We start from the raw sequence: 20,795 nt of genomic DNA, 5'->3' as shown, positions 1-20,795 counted from the left end.
GGGAGTTAAAGGTGGGACAGCAAATTAGTCAGTTATAAAGAAGTATAAAGATTTTAATTTGTTTTTCTGCTTCACTGTTCATACATTAATCCCTGTTGTGCCATGGAAACTGGCAGTATTGTGGAGTGAGGCACAGGGGGTGGTTAGAAGTGATGGGGAACAGGGGGTGGGAGTCTAAATCATCCCAAGTAAGCCAAAGGATCCAGAGAAATTCACCTTCTCCCCTGGGGTTTGCTAAGAACAGGAGCTGTCTCCTCTGCACTGGCACAGCGGGGAGAAGGCTTTTCTTATTCCCCATGGTGAGACCAGAGGAACTGGGTAAATAAATGGAATTGCTGCACAACTGGAAAACTTTCCAGAGCTCTTTCCCATGGCAGGAGTGAAAGCAGCAAAGGGAAGGGGACAGGGAATCCAGCAGGGCTGAAGTTCCTCTGCAAAAGCTTCTAAATGTGATGCTTTTTTGCATGTCTGAGAACCTCATTGCTGGCCTAGTCCTGGTTAGTTGTGGTCGGGCTGATTAAAACTGGGCTTATCTTTATTTCAAATGCTCTGAAGACCAAGAAAGACACTGCAGTTTGTTCAGTCTTTTACCTGAAATTGAAGGCCAGAGCCTGAACAGAACTGTATTTTTTAATTTTTTTTCCTAAAGTGAGTGCCTGCATCTTCTGTTTACCTTTGCTGCTTTTGCAAGCACTGACTAAACCTGAAAACTATTTTGCACATGGATATTTTTATCAAGAATTTATGCTGTATTTGTTTGTCACTGTAAGAGATTATCAGTCCTAATGTTGGCTCTGCAAAAAATACTTCTTATTTTCTCACCTGAAGACAGCTGTTCAGTAAAATCTGTACAATATTTTGCAAGCATTTACCAGGCAATTACTTAAGGTTTATTTTCACGTTGTCATGTCCAGTGTTATTTCCCATTTCTTGTACAAGCTGTGGCTGACTCCAGAACTCTGGCTAGCAGGGGCTCCTCTGAGCAGCCAGACCAATCTCATCTGCCCACCAAGCTCATTTCTGAGAACTTCTGTTTGCTGGAAATCTCACACAAGGCTGACTGTCAGAAGTTTCCTGACATTGCCCCTGTCATCCAACAGCTTTTCTTACTGTGCAGTGTCAACTGAGGGAAAGGGAAGACTCCTTATGCTTCAAGGAGCTGGGAAAAATGAGCTACCACTACGAGCTGTATTTATTGCACAGATGTTCACAAATTTACCATACAAAGAGTTCAATAAAAGCTGTTTGATTGCAGAATGGCTCTGGGTTGTTTTTTTAATGCCAGTTCAAGCTTGTGTGTTAGACTGTAAGGTTGTGTTTTAATGCCAGTTCAAGCTTGTAAGTGTGTTAAGATTGTAAGATTGTTTTTTTTTTTTTTAATGCCAGTTCAAGCTTGTGTGTTGAGACTGTAAGAAAGATTTTTTTAATGCCAGTTCAAGCTTGTAAGTGTGTAAGATTGTTTTTTAATGCTAGTTCAAGCTTGTAGGTGTGTTAGACTGTAAGGTTGTGTTTTTAATGCCAGTTCAAGCTTTGTGTTGAGACTGTAAGGTTGTTTTTTTTCAATGCCAGTTCAGGCTTGTAAGTGTGTAAGATTTTTTTTTAATGCCAATTCAAGCTTCTTAAGTGTGTTAAGACTGTAAGATTGCTTTTTTTTAATGCCAGTTCAAGCTTGTAGGTGTGTTGGACTGTAAGAAATTTGTGCAAAAGACCCCTGGCTGTCAGTGTGAGGCTTTGCAGTTCTTTCCATGTCTCCAAGCTGCCAGGATGAGCTCCTTGCCCTCATGCTGGGTGTTCAGGTGCCTCCCCACACACACAATGGTCTGTCCTCAGCTTCCTCTCCTCACCCCAGTCCAGCAGCATGGGCTGACTCCATCCTGCACATCCTTCTCATGTGGTACCTGAAATGCTGCTATTGCTGGCAGATTGCTGCTTTTCCTTTTGGCAGCCCCCTCAGAGCGTGTCACGAACGGGTTTCGTGATGGTTCGTGGATTAATCTCAGGGTGCAAAAAAAACCAACGCGGCACAAGGGGTTTGCAGTAATAATCAAAATAAATGCACCTTTATTGAGTGACCACAGCAAAATGTGGTAGAGGGATTAAGAGAGAGAGAGAGAAAGAGGGGGATATAGCTACCAAACGTAGAGCGGCAAAGTCCTTCAATGTCTGTGACCGTGTTCACAGGGGTCTTAGGATGAGGGAAGAGATGAGGATCTGACTCCATGTTTCAGAAGGCTTGATTTATTATTTTATGATATATATTACATTAAAACTATACTAAAAGAATAGAAGAAGGGATTTCATCAGAAGGCTTAGCTAAGAATAGAAAAAGAAAGAATGAAAACAAAAGCTTGTGGCTCAGACACCCTGTCCAAGCCAGCTCGCCGTGATTGGCCATTAATTAGAAACAACCACATGAGACCAATCACACATCCACCTGTTGCATTCCACAGCAGCAGATAATCATTGTTTACATTTTGTTCCTGAGGCCTCTCAGCTTCTCAGGAGGAAAAATCCTAAAGAAAAGATTTTTCATAAAAGATGTCTGTGACAGATGTCCAGCCGATGGAGCTTACCAGGTCACATCCGGGGAGATCCTGAAACCTCAGTGGTTTTTATTATGGTAACTCCATTGGAAATTGCGAGGAGGGCGAAACAGACACAATAAAGAATAGATGTAACAGGTAGTCCATGTTCTCAGCAGTAAGCGAGAGCCATTGTCTTCTTGGTCCAGTGGTCACATCCTGCAGGCAAACATCTCAGTTTGGGAGCTTTGCTCCCCCCACACACCTCCCCGAGTTGGGGGTTTCAGTCCCAGTCCTTGGAAGGAGGAGAGAGGCCTTTCCACATGGGGGTTTCATGTCTCAGTCCTTGATGGAGAGGCCTCTTACATCTCAGTCTGTCTGTCACAGTGGTTGCAAACGAGTGAGAGGGGTCTTCTGTGGGGGGACCACCCAAAACTCAGGAGAAGTCCAGCCAGGCCGAGAGGTAGGGAAAAATCCCAGAGCTATTGTTGCAAAAGGTCAGAATGTCTTCTTCTTCTTGTTGAGCTCAGTGTAACATACAGTAAATACACCTGTGAAAACAGTAACTTAGCAATGCCCTCAGGTCTCAGGGCCTTGTTGGCATGTGTAACTTTCTCCTTCAGAGCCAGAGATTTTAGACAGGGGGGCTCTTTTCTTCAGTGGTCCCCCAATGACAATCATGAGGCAGATGAAGGATATTTGGGGACACACTCACAGAGGGGGAAAAGGGATCCTGCTGTGCCAGCCTGAGGGCAGCAGGCCAGCATCCCTCCCGTGTGTGGAGAGCCCATTTCAGCGAAAGGCCAAAGGCTGCCCAAGCACACAGAGAGCTGCAGGAAGTGTGAGGGATCAAGTTCCAGCTCGCAGCAGGTTCAGAAATCCCTGGGGAGCCACAGCAGGCTCTGCTTGCAGCCCCTGAGGGCTCAGGGCCCCTCAGCACCCCCAGGCTGGAGCTGGGAGCAGGGCACTGCCCAAACCCCGTTTTTGCAACAAGAGCTGCTGGCAGCTGAGTCACAGCCTGGTGACAGCCCTGGGACCCAGCTGTCCCCCAGCCCCTCCTCCTGGGTCACCAGCAGGAAAATTACTGGGTACAATCAGCTGTGCTGGCTCTGCAGATAAAGGGAGGACTTCAGTCCAGGAAGGTGCCTTATGGAAGCAATAAATTCCCTTTGGGGGAGGAGAAAAAATAAAAATAAAAAAAAAAGTACAAGCACCAAGCCAGGCTGGTGTTGCTGATGGAAGTGCTGCTGGCTTTTGTCACGTGCTGGAGGATGCAGGGTGAGGGCAGAGCCCACAGGACCTGGCTCCAGGGCACTGAGAGCAGCCAGCTCACCTGCCACCACCCTGGCCTGTGGAAAAATCCACCTCAGCTTGGAGGAACAGCCAGGTGCTGCTCACATTGCAGGTTTCACTGCTCTCCCAGGAGCTAAAAATGTGCCATGGCTTCTCTCACAGCTGCTTGGGGAGCTCCCTGCCTGGTGCAGGGGCAGCCAGCTGGGTTTGTGCGCCCAGCCAAACAGGGCCAGGGCTCTGAGGGCACCAGCTGGGCCTGCACGCCCTGCAATGTAGGGGTCTGAGGCCATATATCATGTTGTAAATTGTAGGATAGATCATGATACGAATACTGCAGTGGGGAAGAAGGTAAGGGAGTAGAAGTCTATTTTTAGGCTGATGGGGATTTTGAAGTTTATAATGAACTTTCATTCAGACCCTGCAGGTCCCTGGGGAAGCTGCAGAGCTTCAGGGGATTCACAGTGAGACCCTGCTGGGGGTGCAGCAGGACACAGGAGCGAGCTGATCTGCCCCAGAGCCGGTCTGGCAGTGCAGGGGGGGACACAGGGTGAGCTGGGAGGACACAAGCTGCTTGTACCTTGAGCTCCTTCCAGGAATTGCCAGCAGCTCTGCTCCCCCTGGGTGTCTGTGCCGCCTCCAGCAGCAGAGGCAGCATCACAGGAGGCTCCTCAGATGTACTGAGCACTCCAGGGGTTGTACTGGTGCCTTTTTGGGAATACCTAAAAACAGAGGCCAGACAAAATTAAGGGAATAAAAAGCAGTTAGATTTAGTGAGGGGCCCTCAGGTACATTTAGGGCAGACAAAGCCCCCCAGGGGCTACGCCCAAAATGGATGTGGGGTCCATCCAAGAAATTTTCACATTTTTTCAAGTTTGGTCCATTTGCACATTGGGGGTTAATTTTCCAATAACAGCATCAGGTAATGAAGTAATTTGTCCCAGGTTTACACCCCCAACTCACTTTTGTTTACATTTATTAGGACTCAAGACAGTGAGGTGTCCTTGATCCCCAGGCCTGGAGAGGAATTGTGTTGTCTGACCAAAATGTGAAGACAGCAGCTAACACTCTATGGAGTTTAGAGTTGTACACTGAAGATTTGCAGAATTACAAATATATGAAAAATAGAAAAACTGAAATCCTAAGGCATCAGTAAAAGCAAGTGGTGACCTCTCCTGAAACAGGTGGGTGTGATTGGCTGCTCCAAGGCAGTAACAAAAATGTAACTTTTCTAACCTATTCCCGCCTTGGCCTGGGACAGCTGGGATCCTGTTTCAGCTGCCATCATTTTGCACTGTTGAACAGGTAAAAAAACCTTTTAACAGCAAGTGAGAACCTCCCCTTTTCCCAGTTTTCCCACATTATTCAGATAGCAGGTACCATCACCAGTACTCCAACTCACAGTATTTAATTCTGCTCAACCAGAAGCAGTTTCAACCTCATGCCCTCACAGCAAGATGTTTTTTCTCTGCTGGCCAAAAATAACCAAGGAAAGCCTGTTCTGCCCTGAATTACTTGCTAGGCCCTCCCAAAACATTGCCAATCCTTCTCCTGTCATCTTGTCAAGCCTTGATATGGAGCTTCAACTGCTTTGATAAAGCCATTTTGGATATTAAATTGGAATATTAAATTGCATGGGAGGGAAAATGTGGATTTCTTCCCACTTGGTTCAGCAGAATCAGGAACATTTTAAAACCAGGTTGTTTTCCTCTTCTAGGAAAAAAACCACTGGTGGGGGGTGACTGTGATCACTACAGGTCTTTCCTCCCAAGTGCCCAAAAGTAAAACCTGGGTGCTGCATCCCCACAGGGGGATGGTTTGGGTTGGAAGGGACCTTAAAGTTCATTTCATTCCACTCCCTGCCATGGCAGGGACACCTTCCACTATCCCAGGCTGCTCCAAGCCCCATCCAACCTGGCCTTGGATACTTCCAGGGATTCAGGGGCAGCCACAGCTGCTCTGGGCACTGCCAGGGTCTCCCCACCCTCACAGTAAAGATGAGGTGAGAACTTTAAAACTCCCTCTGCAAGGAGCCTTTTGGATGGTTTTTACAGCAGAGTCCCTTTCCCTGGGCATGGAGTTTTGTGTCACAGCCTCTCAGGAAAGCCCAGAGCCATCCCAGTGTTCTCAGCTGCCTCCCCCCATTTTTTGGCTGGTTGATTGCTCTCTGCAGTTGTTGCTTCCCAGCCTGGGGATGCTGAGGTTAACCAGTGCAATCCTGCAGCTTAAATGCTGCAAAGAAGCTCTTCAGGTAGAGGATGGGGCAGTGCAAGCCTGCTGGGGAATGAGCCCCTGTGCCCTGTGCTGCCTTGTGATTTTTAAATTTAGTGACGCCAGCACTGTGGATTACAAGGTAAAATTGGATTTTCTGATGTGTACAGGCTGTGAAATACCTGGTGTTCTTGTGTGGGTGGGAGCATGGCCAAGATTCCAGTGCAGACCCCAGCCCAGCTCCTCCTCTGCTCTTAACCCAGGCACAGGCAAAGCAGGAAAGCCCACACCAAAATACCTGCTGACCTCAAAACACCCAAAAAACCTGTGTGTGTGACCACAGGGCTGGTGATGCTGAAGAGCCCAAGTGCAAAGCAGCTCTGGGGATGGTGGTGGTGGGGAAAATATTGTGGTTTAAACCCAGCCAGCAAGTAAGCCTGAGCATTCTGGTGAGATGCAGTGAACAGCTTTAACCTTGCCCCCCAAAAAAGAGACTTTTTTCTTTTAAAGTCCCCAAACTTACCATTTAGACCCTCTTTTTTCCCTTTCTTTCTTTCTTTCTTTCTTTCTTTCTTTCTTTCTTTCTTTTTCTTTTTCTTTCTTTCTTTCTTTCTTTCTCTTTCTTTTCTTTCTTTCTTTCTTTCTCTTTCTTTCTTTCCCTTTCTTTCTTTCTTTCTTTCTTTCTTTCTTTCTTTCTTTCTTTCTTTCTTTCTTTCTTTCTTTCTTTCTTTCTTTCTTTCTTTCTTTCTTTCTTTCTTTCTCTTTCTTAATATTTAATTTAAAAATGTATTTCTCTAAAGGAAGCATTTTATTTCAAAATTGTCTTCTGTCCCTCCAATACCCATCTAAATCTTGTTTCCTTTCAGGCTGAAAAAAATCCCACTTCTTGCAGTTTGGTCAGCGAAGGGAATAATCTTATTTTTGAGCACAAACTGCTGCAGGAGACAACCAGGAAGGGGTGGCTGGGTTATTCTGTAACTACAATGCCCAGAAAACAAAATTCTTGCTGGGGTTGGGGTTATTTGCAGATTCTTCACAGGAGAGCTGCATGTTCTCTGTCACATCAGACAGCCCACAAGAGTTTTCTGTGATGGATTATCTCTGGCAATGTTTTCCAGAGAGTTCATTTATTGCAAGAAGACCAAAGGTAAAGTCATCCCTTTGCTATTACCTACACCAGTCTTGTCTTCAAAAGTTTAATTCCAAAATAAGCACTCTGACAAGCCTTATTTTTGCCTGATCACATCAGCAGTGGGGAAGTCTCCTTCACCACTGTGTTCTGGAGGAGCACAGCCCCAGCATGGACCAGGCAGCTCTGTGTGCTGCCCTGGCTCTGGGGAGGAGTGGGGAAAAGAGGGACCAAAATCCTCAGGGGCTCTTCCTCTTCAAGCAAAATCTGCATCCAAGCAATTTCCTGATCCCCAGGAGCTGGTGTTTGGGAATCACCATGGAGCAGAAGCTGTTCAGTGCTCTCAGCTGATTTAATAGTAAAGCAGTTGCAAGAGAAGCAGGAGACAGAGGTTTTAGGGCTGGAGGTGGTGCAGAGGCTGACCCTGGGACCCCAGGGGACACAGAGAGGCCCCACCAGACAGCACCTAACACCAAATACCATTTCTGTCACCAATTCTGCCTGATTCAGCAAGGCCCGCGCTGACACAGATGAGCTGGGCTTAACTTCCAGCGCAAGACACGAAACCAAAACAGCAAGAAATTTCTACAACCAAACTGCTGGGGGAAGGGTTCAGAGCACTCCTGGAGATAAGTACGTATTAAAACAAACAATAAATGGCTTATCTGCTCTTTTATGCCCCAGTCACCTCCCCTTGCAGAGCAATCAGGCGCTGGGCACAGCGAGGTGTGGGGCAGGACCCAATCGCGTCCCTCCCGCGGCTCGCAGGTGTCCCCAGCACCAGCACATATTAACTGGGGCTCAGGCTCAGCCCAGACACTTGCCTGACAGGCTGCAGGGGTGAGTAGTGCCTCATCTGTCCCCTCCCTGGGAAATGGGGACCCTCAGTGCTGTGGGGAGAGCTGGAATTTGGCCTCCCCTGCTGCCCATGCTGATTCTCACCTGGGGGGCGGCTGTGCCTTCAGTAAGTCCTGAATGAATCAGGCAAGAGGGAGGGTTTGGATTCACACTACGAGGTCAGTGGGGTGGTGGAGAGGGTCTTCTGAAGAGATTGTACAACTCCATCCTTGGAGATTTTCAAGGTCCAAGGAGGGCAAAGCCTTGAGCAGCCTGGGCTGAATGTAGAGTGCCCCAGCTTTAAGCAGGAGGCTGGATTGGGACCTCCAGAGGTCCCTGCCAGCCTGGGTCACTCCATCATTCTGCTAAACTGATGCTGCATTTGTCTTGCTCAATGGCAGCAATGCTATTTCTTCAGAATAAGGCAAGGAAAAGGCATTTTGGTTCTAATGGAGCGAGCTTGCATTGCTTTCTGCCTTGCTGAGTTCATCTAAGCGTTCCCTCACTTTACTTAATGAGCATCTCGATTTTCTCCCCCTTGAAGTTATCAGAGCAGGCTGATAACCTGATAACTGCAATCTCCTATCTGCAGAGTGCTCTGTAAACGTTAGCCTGTGCTCCTTGTCATATATTTTCATTAAGTAGCAGCAGCTGGGTGTTATCATTCCTGGTCTCTTGGCCTGCTTCCCAGCTCCAGTGGAGATTTCCATTTATCCTTTGCCCAGCCTTGTGCCCTCTCAAGACTCTCCATTCAGCAGCGAGTAACGGGGCTGTGGCAGGACACAGCAGTGGCTCAGGTGTATTTGTTGGCTGACCAGATCACACCTGAGCCTTCAGCCAGGGATTGGGAGGAGTTCTGGGACACAGGTAAGAGTTTTGGTAACCCAGAGAGGATGTGTCTTCACTTTGTGATCTAAAGCTGCACTGGAGGCAGCGTGGGGAGATGTTTGCACTGGATGTTGCTCCTCTCAGCCATCCCTGGCTGCAGTCCATGGCTGTCCTTTCTCCTCACACCCCACCCAGCCTGTGCTGATGGATGTCACTGAGGCTGGCAGCAAGGGACCAACTCAACCAGTGCTGTGTTAAGGCCTCCAAAAGTCCTGGATTTTTCCCATCCTTTGGTGCCATTTCAGGCCATCTGCTGTCTTGTTCTGGGGGTTCTGCACTTCAGGCAGCTTTCAAAGTTCCCTTCAGAGCCACTGTGGCGTTTTTGACATATATTAATGTAAATATGAATCCAGGCTCTGAGCACAGAAATGCAGTGATTTGAGAGTGTTTTGTAATGGGAGGAGGACATTCATGCCCTTCCTGCAGCACCAGGAATTGCCCAGCCCTTAAGGAGACACACGAGGCATTCTCCAGCAGAGAGGGGTGTAGATGTTGACAAGTCAAAGGCCAGCCCTGGCTTCTTTGTTCCCTGGGTGTCTAGAGAATGTGTCTGCATTCACTTTGGGTGAGAGAATAAATGAAAACCCCATTCTTGACTTATTTTTATTTCAGAGGTCAGGGAAACCGAACACAGTGAGGAGAATGCAACCTCATTTTAGAAGGTGGGAGCCAGCAATGCTCTTCCTTCCCTGAAGCCCTCCTGATCCAGGGCTGGAGGGGAGAGGGGCCTTGTGTGGTGAGGCCCTGCAGCCCCAATAATTTCACCCTCCTGCCTTGTCCCTTTCCACCCCACCACGATTATGGTAGAGATGGGCATCACCAGGAAAAGGGGGGAAAAAAATACACCCATAATATCTATTTTGCCAGCTGTTGATTTTTTATCTTTTTTTTGGAGGGGGTTAGGGTTGGGATTGGAAGTGCTTGAGAAGGAATTTTATGTTTGGACTTAGATGTTTATTATTTTTTATTTATATTATAGTCTTATAATCTGTGAGTTCTATACTATTTCACTAACAAGTTACAAAATGGTTCTCTATCTATCTCTACAAGGTCTTTTAAGGAAAAACTATCTAATTAAGAAATGACAAACTATTTTTATTTTTAATCTAATAACTAATTACTTATGTCTTGCAATGTGGACTTTTTTGTCTAATTACAAAATACTACTTAAACTTATGAAGAAGATGAAGAAGAAGGATTAGCTACTGCTCTAAACTTCTATCTCTCTAAAAAACTATCTTCTATAGTTTTATGTATATTATAAACTTTATATTCTAAAACTTTATTCTATAAACTATATTCTATAAACTCTAGATACTAAAACTTTCAATTCCAAGTTTTCTACTATGTGATATTACACACTTTTATTCAAACTACACACTCATAATCTTAATGCTGTTATTCAATTTTGGAAGTTTTCTCTACAGCTTCAGGTTAAATGTTGTGTTCTCTTGACAGCCTGTGTCTTTCAACAGAAAAAATCTAAAATTCTCAATATCTGGAATTGTAACAGCCAGCATTTTGGGTGGTAACTGGTGAGCTCAGTTGTGAAAGCCTGCTGACCACCTCTGATACACTGTGGATTATCTCTTCTTTACCCACAGGTGACTTTTGCTCCTTCCCAGCTAATTTGATAGGTAAACACAGATTTGCTTTGGGAGATATACTCAAGGCCAGCATAAATCCTGGCTTGCAAGGAAATGAACCATTTTTTCCCCTTTAATCCTTCTCCGTGAGCAGCAGTGGTGGGGATGAGCACTGGGAGGCAAAGTTTGCTGGGAGAGCTTTTGTTGGCTGCAGGATTTGGCATTTTGGGGTGCCTGCCCTGCACCCTCATGGTTTCCTGCTGCTCTCTGAGGCTGGGGGTGCTGTCTCTGGAGAAGAAAAGGTGGCTGAGGACCTGGTGTGGGGCTGAACCAGAGTTCTCTGTCTGCTTTAGCTGTGGGGCCAGGTTGCAATGGGAATTGTTGACCTCCAATTTCAGAGATGCTGTGTGGCCTCTGGATAAGGAGAAGGTTCAGCCACTCACCACAGGCTGTTCCATCCCTCTGGTGTTGCTGAAGTAACAGTGTGGGGTGTGTTTCTGTGTTCCAGGGAGAGCCCAGCCCTCAGGGACCAAACCCAGCCCCATCCAGCGTGGAAACCACCAAGGAATCACAGCACAGACCTCCTCAGGCTGTCCTGCCAGGCTGCTGCAGAGAAACTCCCACCAGGAGGGTGAAAGGAGCAGGCAAGCAGGAGGAGGATGGCAGAAATGGTAATTAAGGCTGCCCATGGGCTCATATGTCAAGCCACAAAGAATTCAGATAATCAGGACTCAGCCACAACAGTGTGCTGGCCACTGTGTGAAATAGGAGTGTCTGTGAGCCAGGTCTCATAAGCTCTTGGAGATATAGTTCACACCTGAGATAGCTCAGCTACCTTAGAAGGCATAAAATTAGCAGAATAGCTTTTGTGGCAGTGTTGGAAACAAAAAGGTTTTAATAAAAGGCAAAACAACAAAACTCTTTACAGAGAAAAACCAATACAAGTGCAAGAGGGCCTCCTGTCCCTGGTAGCCCTCACAAAAGCCAATAATTTCTTTGTTCTCTTCTTTTTCTAGTAAATTGCCCAAGCAGGACTTTTTGGCTTCTGTCCAATTAGCTATCCTTAAGTTTAAGGTGAAATCTCTTAAGTTCTATGAGATGCCTTTTCACCTAATTGAAAAGAAACTTCTGGGCTTATTTCCTTTTTAAGGAGATAGTTTTGTCACTCCATCAACAAAGAGCACAATTCTATAACTGTGAGCCACAGCTACTGGCAGGGAGCCCAGGGGCTGAGGGAGGACAGGGCTGTGGTTTTATGGCCTGGGGGGGAGATGAAACTCCTCAACTAAACTGGATTTTCCATGGTCCCTCCACGTGGCAGCAGTTGTGGCCCTGCTGCAGGCAGTTCTCTGTGTTTAGAAATGAGATGTTTCTTCTTTGAGTCACTGGCTTGGTCCTGTCCAATGGCAAAATGATGTCCCTGTTCTCAGTCTGAAGTTAAATGCAGAAGGAATGTCTAGCATGATGTCTTTGACCATTTCTGCTGCAGCAAAGGTAAGGAAAGGGTTAGACTTGCTCTTGCAGGATGCACCACCACAGAGGTGTAAGGAGACAGACAGGGCAGACTAAGCAGCCCACCAGCAGTTTTCATCATCAGTCTAAATGAGACACAAGTCTCCATCCATGATCCTGTGGAGTTTCAAGGTCCCTTTATTCAATAATGGTTGAATCAAGGTAAATTCATCTGTGAACAAGCCACAAAAGGAACTTACAGATACCAAAACTCATGTGGTTTTTCTCCATTTGTTTTGTTTTTTTTTTTTTTTTTTTTTAGCACACACATGGTGGATGGATTGCAGAGAGGATCAGAGCAGAGAGGTCACACCAAACCTGCATGTAACCCTTTTCTGGGTTTATTTGTTTCTGCTATTGTTCAGCAGCAAATGCTGAAAATAAACTTTAAGCCCAGACTCCTCCTTTTGTCTGTACATGCACCAGCAATACAGAGAGAACAGCACAGCAAATTGCCTTCCTGCAGAGCACTGATGCCATCAGGGCTTGTGTGCTTAAAATCTGCTACTGAACTCAACCCTTTCTAACTTGTTTAACCCTTTTCCCATTCTACTTTTTATCTGCTCTGCCTCTGTAGTTGTTCCTGATAATTCCATTCTGCCTTATTATTTATTGCTGATTATTTGATGCACCTTCTCCAACTCCCCCAGGCTTTAGAGCCTGCTCTCAGCACCAGCCTCTTGTCTCATTTCCAGCCTGATGAATCCTCCTCTCTTTAAGCTCCTTTACTGTGGGAGTTGCTCAGTACCCCAAGCACCTTTGCTGCCCTTTGCTGTTTTATTTTTCTTTTTTCTCAATTTTAATACACTTGGATGCCAGAGCAGAGGTGACCTCTAAGTGCCACCATCACCATAAAAGCATTCTCCAATTATTGCTGGATGGATTTACCTGCAGGTTCTTCACTGCTAGGGTGAAAAAAGCTGTTCTTGACCAAATAATTAAATTAGGAGCATAAAATTTCCTAGTGGAGGTGCTGGTTTTGAGATGGGGAAGAAGATGTACTGGAGAAGATGCTCAGATGATGTATGGGGTCTAGCACACCACTCCAAAAGAGCAACTTTGTCATGGAATCATGGAATCATGCAATTGCTAAGGTTGGAAAAGAACATTATGATCATCAGGTCCAACCATGAACCCATACCACCATGTTCCCCATGAGTCTGTGTCCCCAAGTGCCATCTCCTCAGGAGCCTTGAACACTTCCAGGGATGGTGACTACACCACTTCACTGGGAATTCCATTCAAATGTTTTACAACCCTTTCATGAAATTTTTTTCCTAATGCATATTTTATTTTTTTTTCCTAATGTATAATCTCCCCTGGGGAACTTGAGTCCATTTCCTCGTGCTCTGTGGGAGAAGGGACTCACAGTCACCTCACTACAACATCCTTTCATCTGTTCATCTTCTTCCACCCTTACAACCTCCTTACCCACCTACATCCATGTGGCTGAAATGCCAGCAGGATACTCCAAGCAGCCTGGCTGCCCTCCCTTCACACCCAAATGCCATTTTTTCCCCTTCTGCAGCTATTTTTCTCCCAGCTGTCTATGTAACTGTGGTTATTAATTGTTGTGGTGTTTTGAGGGTCCCCAGGATGAGGTGAGAGATGAGAATTGACTCCATGTTCTCAGAAGGCTAATATTATATTAATCATATTATATCATATCATCATATCATATTATATATCATATAATATCATATTTATTATATTATAAGAAATGATATACTAAAACTATACTAAAGAAAGAGAAAAGAGACAGACAGAAGCCAGGAAAAGAATGAATAGTAAAAACTCGTGACAGACTCAGAGAGCCCAACACAGTTGGCTGTCATTGGTCATTAATTAAAAACAATTCACATGGTGGGTAAACGATTCCCCAAATCACATTCCAAAGCAGCAAAACAGGGAGAAGCTGAAGCTTCCCAGCTTCCCAGGAGAAGAAACCCTGGCAAAGGGATTTTTCAGGAAATATGTCAGTGACTTGTGACTTCTGTTTCCACCCCACAGGAGCTGGGTAAGAAGTGCCCCCTGGTGAATGGCAGGAGTGCCAATGGTCAGGACAGCACCTGGATCCTTCCCAACTTGCCCAGTAGGTGCACATGGACAGCCACAACTCCTGCCAGCAAGTCTCCACACTCCTGTGTTCCCTTGTAAGTAATTCCTCCGTGCTGCTTTCTTCAGGTCCTGCAGCTCAGCACCTTTTCCTGGAGGTTGTTGTTACACCAGGATGGTCATGGCCAGAAGCCAGCTGCTGTGTTAATGATGGTTTATTTTCCAGATGGCAAAAGCAGTTTTTCTCTTTTGCCATCTCCAAGAAGACTTTTTTCACTCCCTTTTATTTTTGCAGAAGGATGTGGCTGGCTCAAGTCACAGCTCTGTGTTTTTCAGAGCACCTCCTTGTTTGGGGCATTTTATTTTAGATGGCTGAGAGGTCTTCACAAAAATGGATTACCAGGGCCTGGGCTGTTATATCAGCAGCAAATGGCCCCAGTGCAGAGAAAAGTGCTTGCTCAGAGCTGTCCCTGCCCTCACAGCAGCAGGTTCCCTCCCAGGGTGACGTGCGGGCCCAGATTAGTCCTGACAAGAGGTGCTTTAATGACCTTGCAAACCAGACACAGACAAGCTACTAAAGATAAGGCTGTCCCATAAATGTCAGAGGAACTGCAGACACGTCCTGCAGTGCAGAGATGTGAAACAGGGATCCAGCTCCAGCGAGTGGAGTAAAACTCCTGGAATGCAGCTCCGGGGATTGGAGGCCATGGGAGGTGCAGCACTGCTCTGCATGGTCGTGCCTGACCATGTGCCAGGCAGGACAAGGCCAGGGCACAGCCACCAGCATGTGGGTAGCCCAGAGCAGCCTCTGGGTCTGGCCCATGCAGGAGGCAGGAATGGATGGAATGCAGAGCCCTGGAGCTGATCCAGCAAGCTGGGCATGGCTCAGTGCAACCCCTGCAGCTGGTGCCCGAGGAGAGAATAATTTTCAGTCAAAATGAATTTTTTTTCCACTCAATTATCATTCTGAGCAGGATAAAATTATATTTTTTTAACAATTTAGCATCAGGGTGCCATGGTGGTACCAGTGGCTGGGCCCATCCCACCCCCAGACAGGAGGTGGGGAGACATTCCCCAAACACTGCTCTGGGAATGGAGTCTGGCTGAGGGGGCCCACACAGCCCTGCTGGGGCAGGAGCTGAACCATAACCCATTGTGTAGCAGGGAAAAAAACACACTGGGACACATCACAGCTCTGCAGCAGGTTGTGGAGGGAGAGGTGCTTTGGTTTCCCTGCTCTGGGTAAGCCACAGATGGAGCAAAAATCTCTGGACTTCCTGAGACTCCCAGGTGAAATCTGATTGAGTTTTGGGGGTAGAAAAAGAGGGAGGAGACAGGTTGTTATTTTAATTAAGAACATCAAATATTTAAATTCTTTTGAGAGATACAGAGGTAGACTAGTCCTGCCACCCCTCGAGCTGGTTCTGACCCAGCATAACCTCAGCAGGAATCCTTTCCTTTGCCAGGACTGGTTTTCCCCTGGACATCTCAAGGAATAGCAAGCCATGACTAAAAGCTGGAATCTTAGGGGAAAACCATCCTTGTCTGCTGTCCTGAGCTGACATCAGCACCTGCAGGATGCAATCCAGATGTGCAATGCAGGAACTCAGGTCACTCTCAAGAGAGCCAGGCTCAGTTAAACCTTACCTGAGGGGGCCAAGGCTCAGCCCCACCAAAATAAATCCCTGAGCATTTCAAAAGTGGCTTTTGGAGCAGCTGTGGGGGAAGCTCATTTATTGTAGTGTTGCCTCACATTTGGCAGCACTCAGTGGAGCCTGCCACTGCAAACACTTCCCACAGAGGGAAGGGTAACAGCACATCCCATCATTTCTGGGCTAGGGATGCAGGGAGCCTGGAGCCTCTTGGTAGGAAAGACCTTCACTAAACCCCTGCACTCCTGCAGGGCAGGAGGTGTTGATATCACACCTGCAGAATCCAAGGTTTTGTCTCACTGTGCTGTGTTGGAAATTGGGTGGAGGGAGGAGGAATGTTTTGCAAGGTTTTCATTCTGAATTGTGTGTGTGTTCCTTTTTCCATGTACTTGTAGGTTAATAAAGTTTTTTTCTTTATTTCTCAGCTTGAGCCTGCTTTGCTCTATTCCTGGTCACATCTCACAGCAGCCACTGGGGAGAATATATTTTCATGGGGGCGCTGGCATTGCACCAGCATCAAACCATGACAGCTTGTGACCAGGATGTGGCCCAAACAAACACAGCCCTTGTCAATCTGTGACAGAGCTCAGGGGTGTGAGTTCCCTGGCAAAGTGTCTTGGGCAAACAGGTTTTTTTCAGGTTGCTCTTGCTGTGGTTTTTGGCTCCTGCTGGAGCCTGACAGCGAGTGGCAAATGTGGGCAGCTGGATTTCACTGATCACAGAGCGGGGTTCAACTGTTTGCAAAACACTCTGAGGTTTGGGCTTCTCTGATGGAGCCATCCTTGCAAGTTTGGCAGTCCTGGGCAGCAGCACTTGGCCCAGAGGCAGCTGGAAATGTGGGGAGCAGAGATGGGGCTGGGCAAGATGGGAAGAAGAGGAGGAGCCTCGTGCTGTGTGTCCTGATTTTCTCACCCACAGCATAAAATCCTCAGGCTTGCCAGCATCTTCTCACTCATTACAGATCTGGTTTTGCAGAGCAAGGCATTTCAGAACAACCCTGAAAATTAATTAGCTTACTTTTCATGTTAAAAACCTAATAACTCATGATGGAGAACTGTAATTAACTCCTGGTGCCACTAATTGTTGATGGGGACTTTTTCTCCTAGTTGGGGTGTCTTTTGGTGGCCTTGATAAAGCTGCTGAAACCTCACTCAGATTTTCTCTTGGTTCATGTTGCAGAACAATAGCTTTGATTTGACTTTTTTTTTTCCCTGCATTATTTCAGGACAGAAGAAAAGAAGATCTTGCCCAACATCCTCAAGAAAATTGGCTGCACCCCGATGGTCCAAATCAACAAGATTGGGAAGTCCTATGGGCTCAAGTGTGAGCTCTGTGAGTGTCCCCTTGCCAGCAGGTTTTTGCATGCCTCGAGGTGAGGGTGAGGGGTGCTGGAGGGGGCTTCAGAAGAGGCTCTGTGAGAGGAACAGAGGTGGGGAGGGGCAGATGTGGCTCATGCTGGGCTCTCCTGCTTGCTAGGCAGTAATTGCTTGGGCCAAACAGGGGGTTTCAAGCAGCAGTGAGCAGGGGGGCAATGGTAGTGAGGCATCTCTCCTGCCAGATAACAGCAGCATAAGCTCAGAGCAGAGCTGGCCTAAATTTGGGGCTGGATCTCAGTCCTCTCCCTAAGGAGATGTTTGCTGGTGCTGTCTCATGTAAGGCTTGGCTTTAGGCTGGTCCCCTACAATCACAAGGGTGATAAACTCAGATCTGTGCATGTGGAATTTTCAGTCTCCCTTTCCTATATTTCCTAACCCTAATAATTAATTTGATCCAAATTGGGCAGAAGTGCAAATTCTGAGAGGCAGAGAGTGCCAGGAGTGTCACACAGCTGAGTAAGGAGAGACTTGCTGAGCACTCATCCTTAATGCAATGGCACAGCAGAGCCCTGCAGTGCTGTGTGGCACCTGAGAACCACACAGTTATTTATGAAATAAACATGATTAAATTAAATAACCATGAATATCTATAAGGGCAGCCAGACCCCACTGAGCACACAGACACAGGGAAAGCACCCTGGGCTTTCCCACCTGATCCCTTCTCAGCATCTGGGATCCTTGGGCCACCAGCCCTGCAGCCTCCACGCTGGAAAACCGAGGATGGTTTTCCCCTAAGATTCCAGCTCTTAGTCATGGCTTGCTATTGCACACTGCACTGCCTCACCCTGCCCACAATGAGAGCTGAGGGGACACCAGGACACCATGGAGGTGGGAGGACAGATGTGCAGCACCTGGTGCACCTCTGGAGTGTGTCTGGCTGGTGCTTTAGGTGCTGGAAAAACCAGGCAGATCCCATTTTCTGGGATGGTGTCTCCCTCCCCTGGCACAGGAGGGGAAGCAGAGCAGAACAGGCAGAGCAGCTCCACGGTCCTGTGTCAGCACAGAGCCCCTTCCCAGCAAACACAGGGATGAAAGGAAGCAGCCACAGCTGGATGGGATTGCCTGGTGTTTTCTGTGCCCCCAGGGACCCTCGTGCAGCTGGAGCTGTGGCACTTTGCATTATAAAGTGTAATGATGAGCACAAGATTTCCTTTCCTGTCCAGGCTGCTCAGGTACAGGGCTGATTTCTCAGCCTCAGGTTGCTGTCTCTGCCAGGGTGAAGTGAAAAAGCACCCCTGGAAATCCCCTTTTCTCCCTGCTGTCCATAAAACAGCTCAGTAGCACCAGTTCAACTGCAGATGTTCATCAAAGGCTTGGTGAGAAGAATGCTGTGGTGTGGAGGCCCCAGGGAGGACTGAGATGGGCCTTGCCTTGCAATCTGAATGTGCTTTGGAAAGTTACTCAGTTTGTTGCTAGCTCAGTGAAAAAACCCCTGTCATTTGGCCTGACACTTGAAAAGGTTCTTTCTATTGTTTGGGATTTTTTTATGGCACCTCAGTCAGGACTACAGATCACCCACCCCTGCAAGAGGGGAGCTTTTTAGATATCTGTTAGAAACCTCAATGCCCCAGGACAGACAGTGAGACCCTGCTGCTAACCCTTGCCCACAGAAGAGTCCTCAAGGGGTGTTGTGCCAGTGTGGGACCTCCCACCATGCAATGACCATGTCCAGGTTGACTTCAAACCCATCCTGGGTGGAGGAAATATGGGGGAAAGAAGGACTCTGTGCTGATGGATAATCCCAGACAAGCAGATGGTGGATGCATTCCCATGAGCAAAGGACAGTCCTGCAGAGGGGGAAGAGGTGTCCTAACACTGCAGTGAGGCCTGGGGGAGCTGGTGCCTGATGGAGTCTCCCCTTTGTTCCCCTTTCCAGTGGCCAAGTGTGAGTACTTCAATGCAGGGGGCAGCGTGAAGGACCGCATCAGCCTCAGGATGGTGGAGGATGCAGAGAGAGCTGGGATTATCAAACCAGGAGACACCCTGATTGAACCCACCTCAGGAAACACAGGTGGGAAGGGCAGGGATGCTCCCTCTGCCTGGGAACTGGGCAGGGGGGAATTTCTGAGGAGCAGGGATTTGCATTTGGGGTTACAAGGTTGGGCTCTGGCTCCATCCTCCCCTCAGCTCCCCTCCTGGTGGCCATGGGCTTCCTGGGATGCTGAGGTGAAATCCTGAGGTGAAATCCCTTGCTGAAATTCCTGAGGATCCTGTGAGGGTCCCACACCTGCACAGATGTGTCTGGAAGGTTTCCTTGTACCAAGGCAGACAGCATCAGGGGCTGGGGCAACCCTGGGTGTTTTCAGGCTGGGAAGCTTTTGAATTCTCAGAGGTTTCCAGACACCATTTTCTGATGGGCTGGAAGAGAATTCCTGTGATTTTTTTGCCCTTGTCGGTGTCACTTGTCACCCCACCACACTGTGTCACCCCAGACAGGGAGCCAGGGGGGTCTGTGCTCCCCCAGAGCTGTGTCCCACATGGATCACACTGGCTCCCTGCCTGCCTGGGGCAGCTGGAATGGCACCAGGCTCCCTGCAGCCCCTGGCAGAGGGACAGGCTGCTCCTTCCTGCTGCCTCACCTTCCTGCTCCAGCTGGGAGCAGCTGGCTCCATCCATCACCCCAGTGAAACTGGAGCAGAGGTGCCATAGAGTGACGTGCAGAGTCCTGTCTGTCTGTCCCCCCACAACTGAGGGGGAGGGAAGGCACTCCTGAAGCAAAATCACCTCTCTCCTGAGTTTCCAAACTCACAGGAAGGTGGCTGAGCCTCGGTGGGGGGAGAAAAGCTCTCTTCATTCTCTCAGTGAGAATGAGGAGCTCCTGGGAGCAGGAGTGATGCTGCAGCTCCACATGCCTGTCAGCCCGTCCTCCCACCCTCCCTGGTGCTCCCAGGGGGCTCGTGGAGGATGCCCTCACCTGTGGCTGGTCAGTGACCCCTCCATGGTTCCATCCAGGGCTGCTCTTGCCAAATTGCCAAATTCTGGTGGTGCCAACCACTTCCCTGTGCTCCCCACCCCGCAGGGATCGGGCTGGCACTGGTGGCTGCACTCAAGGGTTACCGCTGCATCATCGTCCTGCCAGAGAAAATGAGCATGGAGAAGGTCAGAGCTCTCTCTATGGTTTTACCCCATGGCCAGGGAACATCTCCTTCCTCCCCCTCTCTCTCCACCTCTCCCTCCTTGGAGCCCTTTGAACCTTGTGAGCCTTGCACACACACTGCCACAGCTGCTATTCAGAACTTTGCCTCTTGAGAGAAAAAAAAAAAGCAGCCTGTGGTGGCCTGGTGGCTGTCTGGTGTCAGAAGTGCAGCTGGGAGAGCCAAACACAGTGTGTGGGTGCAGGGGACAGAGCAGGCTCTGCTGCATGTGAAGCACAGCAGGAGAGGCAGGCAGCTGCCAGGGCTACCCTGCCAGTCCTGCTCACTGCCCCTCTGACATCTGACAGGTCACTTGGCCCCTCTGTGTGTTTACGGTTTTCTTTCACCTGGAGACACTCAGAGTTGCCTGAGCTGTTTCTCAGGGTGGTGTCTCAAGTCACTTGCACGAGAGCTGAAGGTCGGGTGACCAGAGCATCCTGGAGATGGCAGAAATCTCTCACTGGTGAGCCAAGGGCCTCACAGACAGCTCAGCTGAACTCATGCCAGTGCAGCCAAACATGCACCCTGACCTGGCTCAAGAATAAGCCCTTCTCCAAAGAGTCACCCTCAATTCAACCCAAATCTCAGTCTGGGTCAGATGCC

The 20,795-nt window shown here is 48.1% G+C and overlaps 1 protein-coding gene across 1 annotated transcript in view; it reads left to right on the top strand.

Moving 5' to 3' along the window:
- Positions 1-4,134: 4,134 nt before the first annotated feature.
- LOC115908189 (cystathionine beta-synthase-like) overlaps positions 4,135-20,795 on the top strand; it is a 29,565-nt gene continuing 12,904 nt past the window's right edge. The window contains 8 exon segments of the mRNA XM_030956639.1: positions 4,135-4,163; positions 10,941-11,002; positions 11,005-11,134; positions 11,894-11,957; positions 13,986-14,128; positions 16,908-17,014; positions 18,935-19,069; positions 20,078-20,157. Of these exon segments, the coding sequence (XP_030812499.1) occupies positions 4,135-4,163; positions 10,941-11,002; positions 11,005-11,134; positions 11,894-11,957; positions 13,986-14,128; positions 16,908-17,014; positions 18,935-19,069; positions 20,078-20,157 (750 nt within the window).

The sequence above is a fragment of the Camarhynchus parvulus genome, chromosome 1 (assembly GCF_901933205.1).
Source record: "Camarhynchus parvulus chromosome 1, STF_HiC, whole genome shotgun sequence".
Taxonomy (NCBI): Eukaryota; Metazoa; Chordata; class Aves; order Passeriformes; family Thraupidae; genus Camarhynchus; species Camarhynchus parvulus.
Note: the sequence above shows the minus strand (reverse complement) of the source record. Positions and strands in the feature narration are given on the sequence as shown.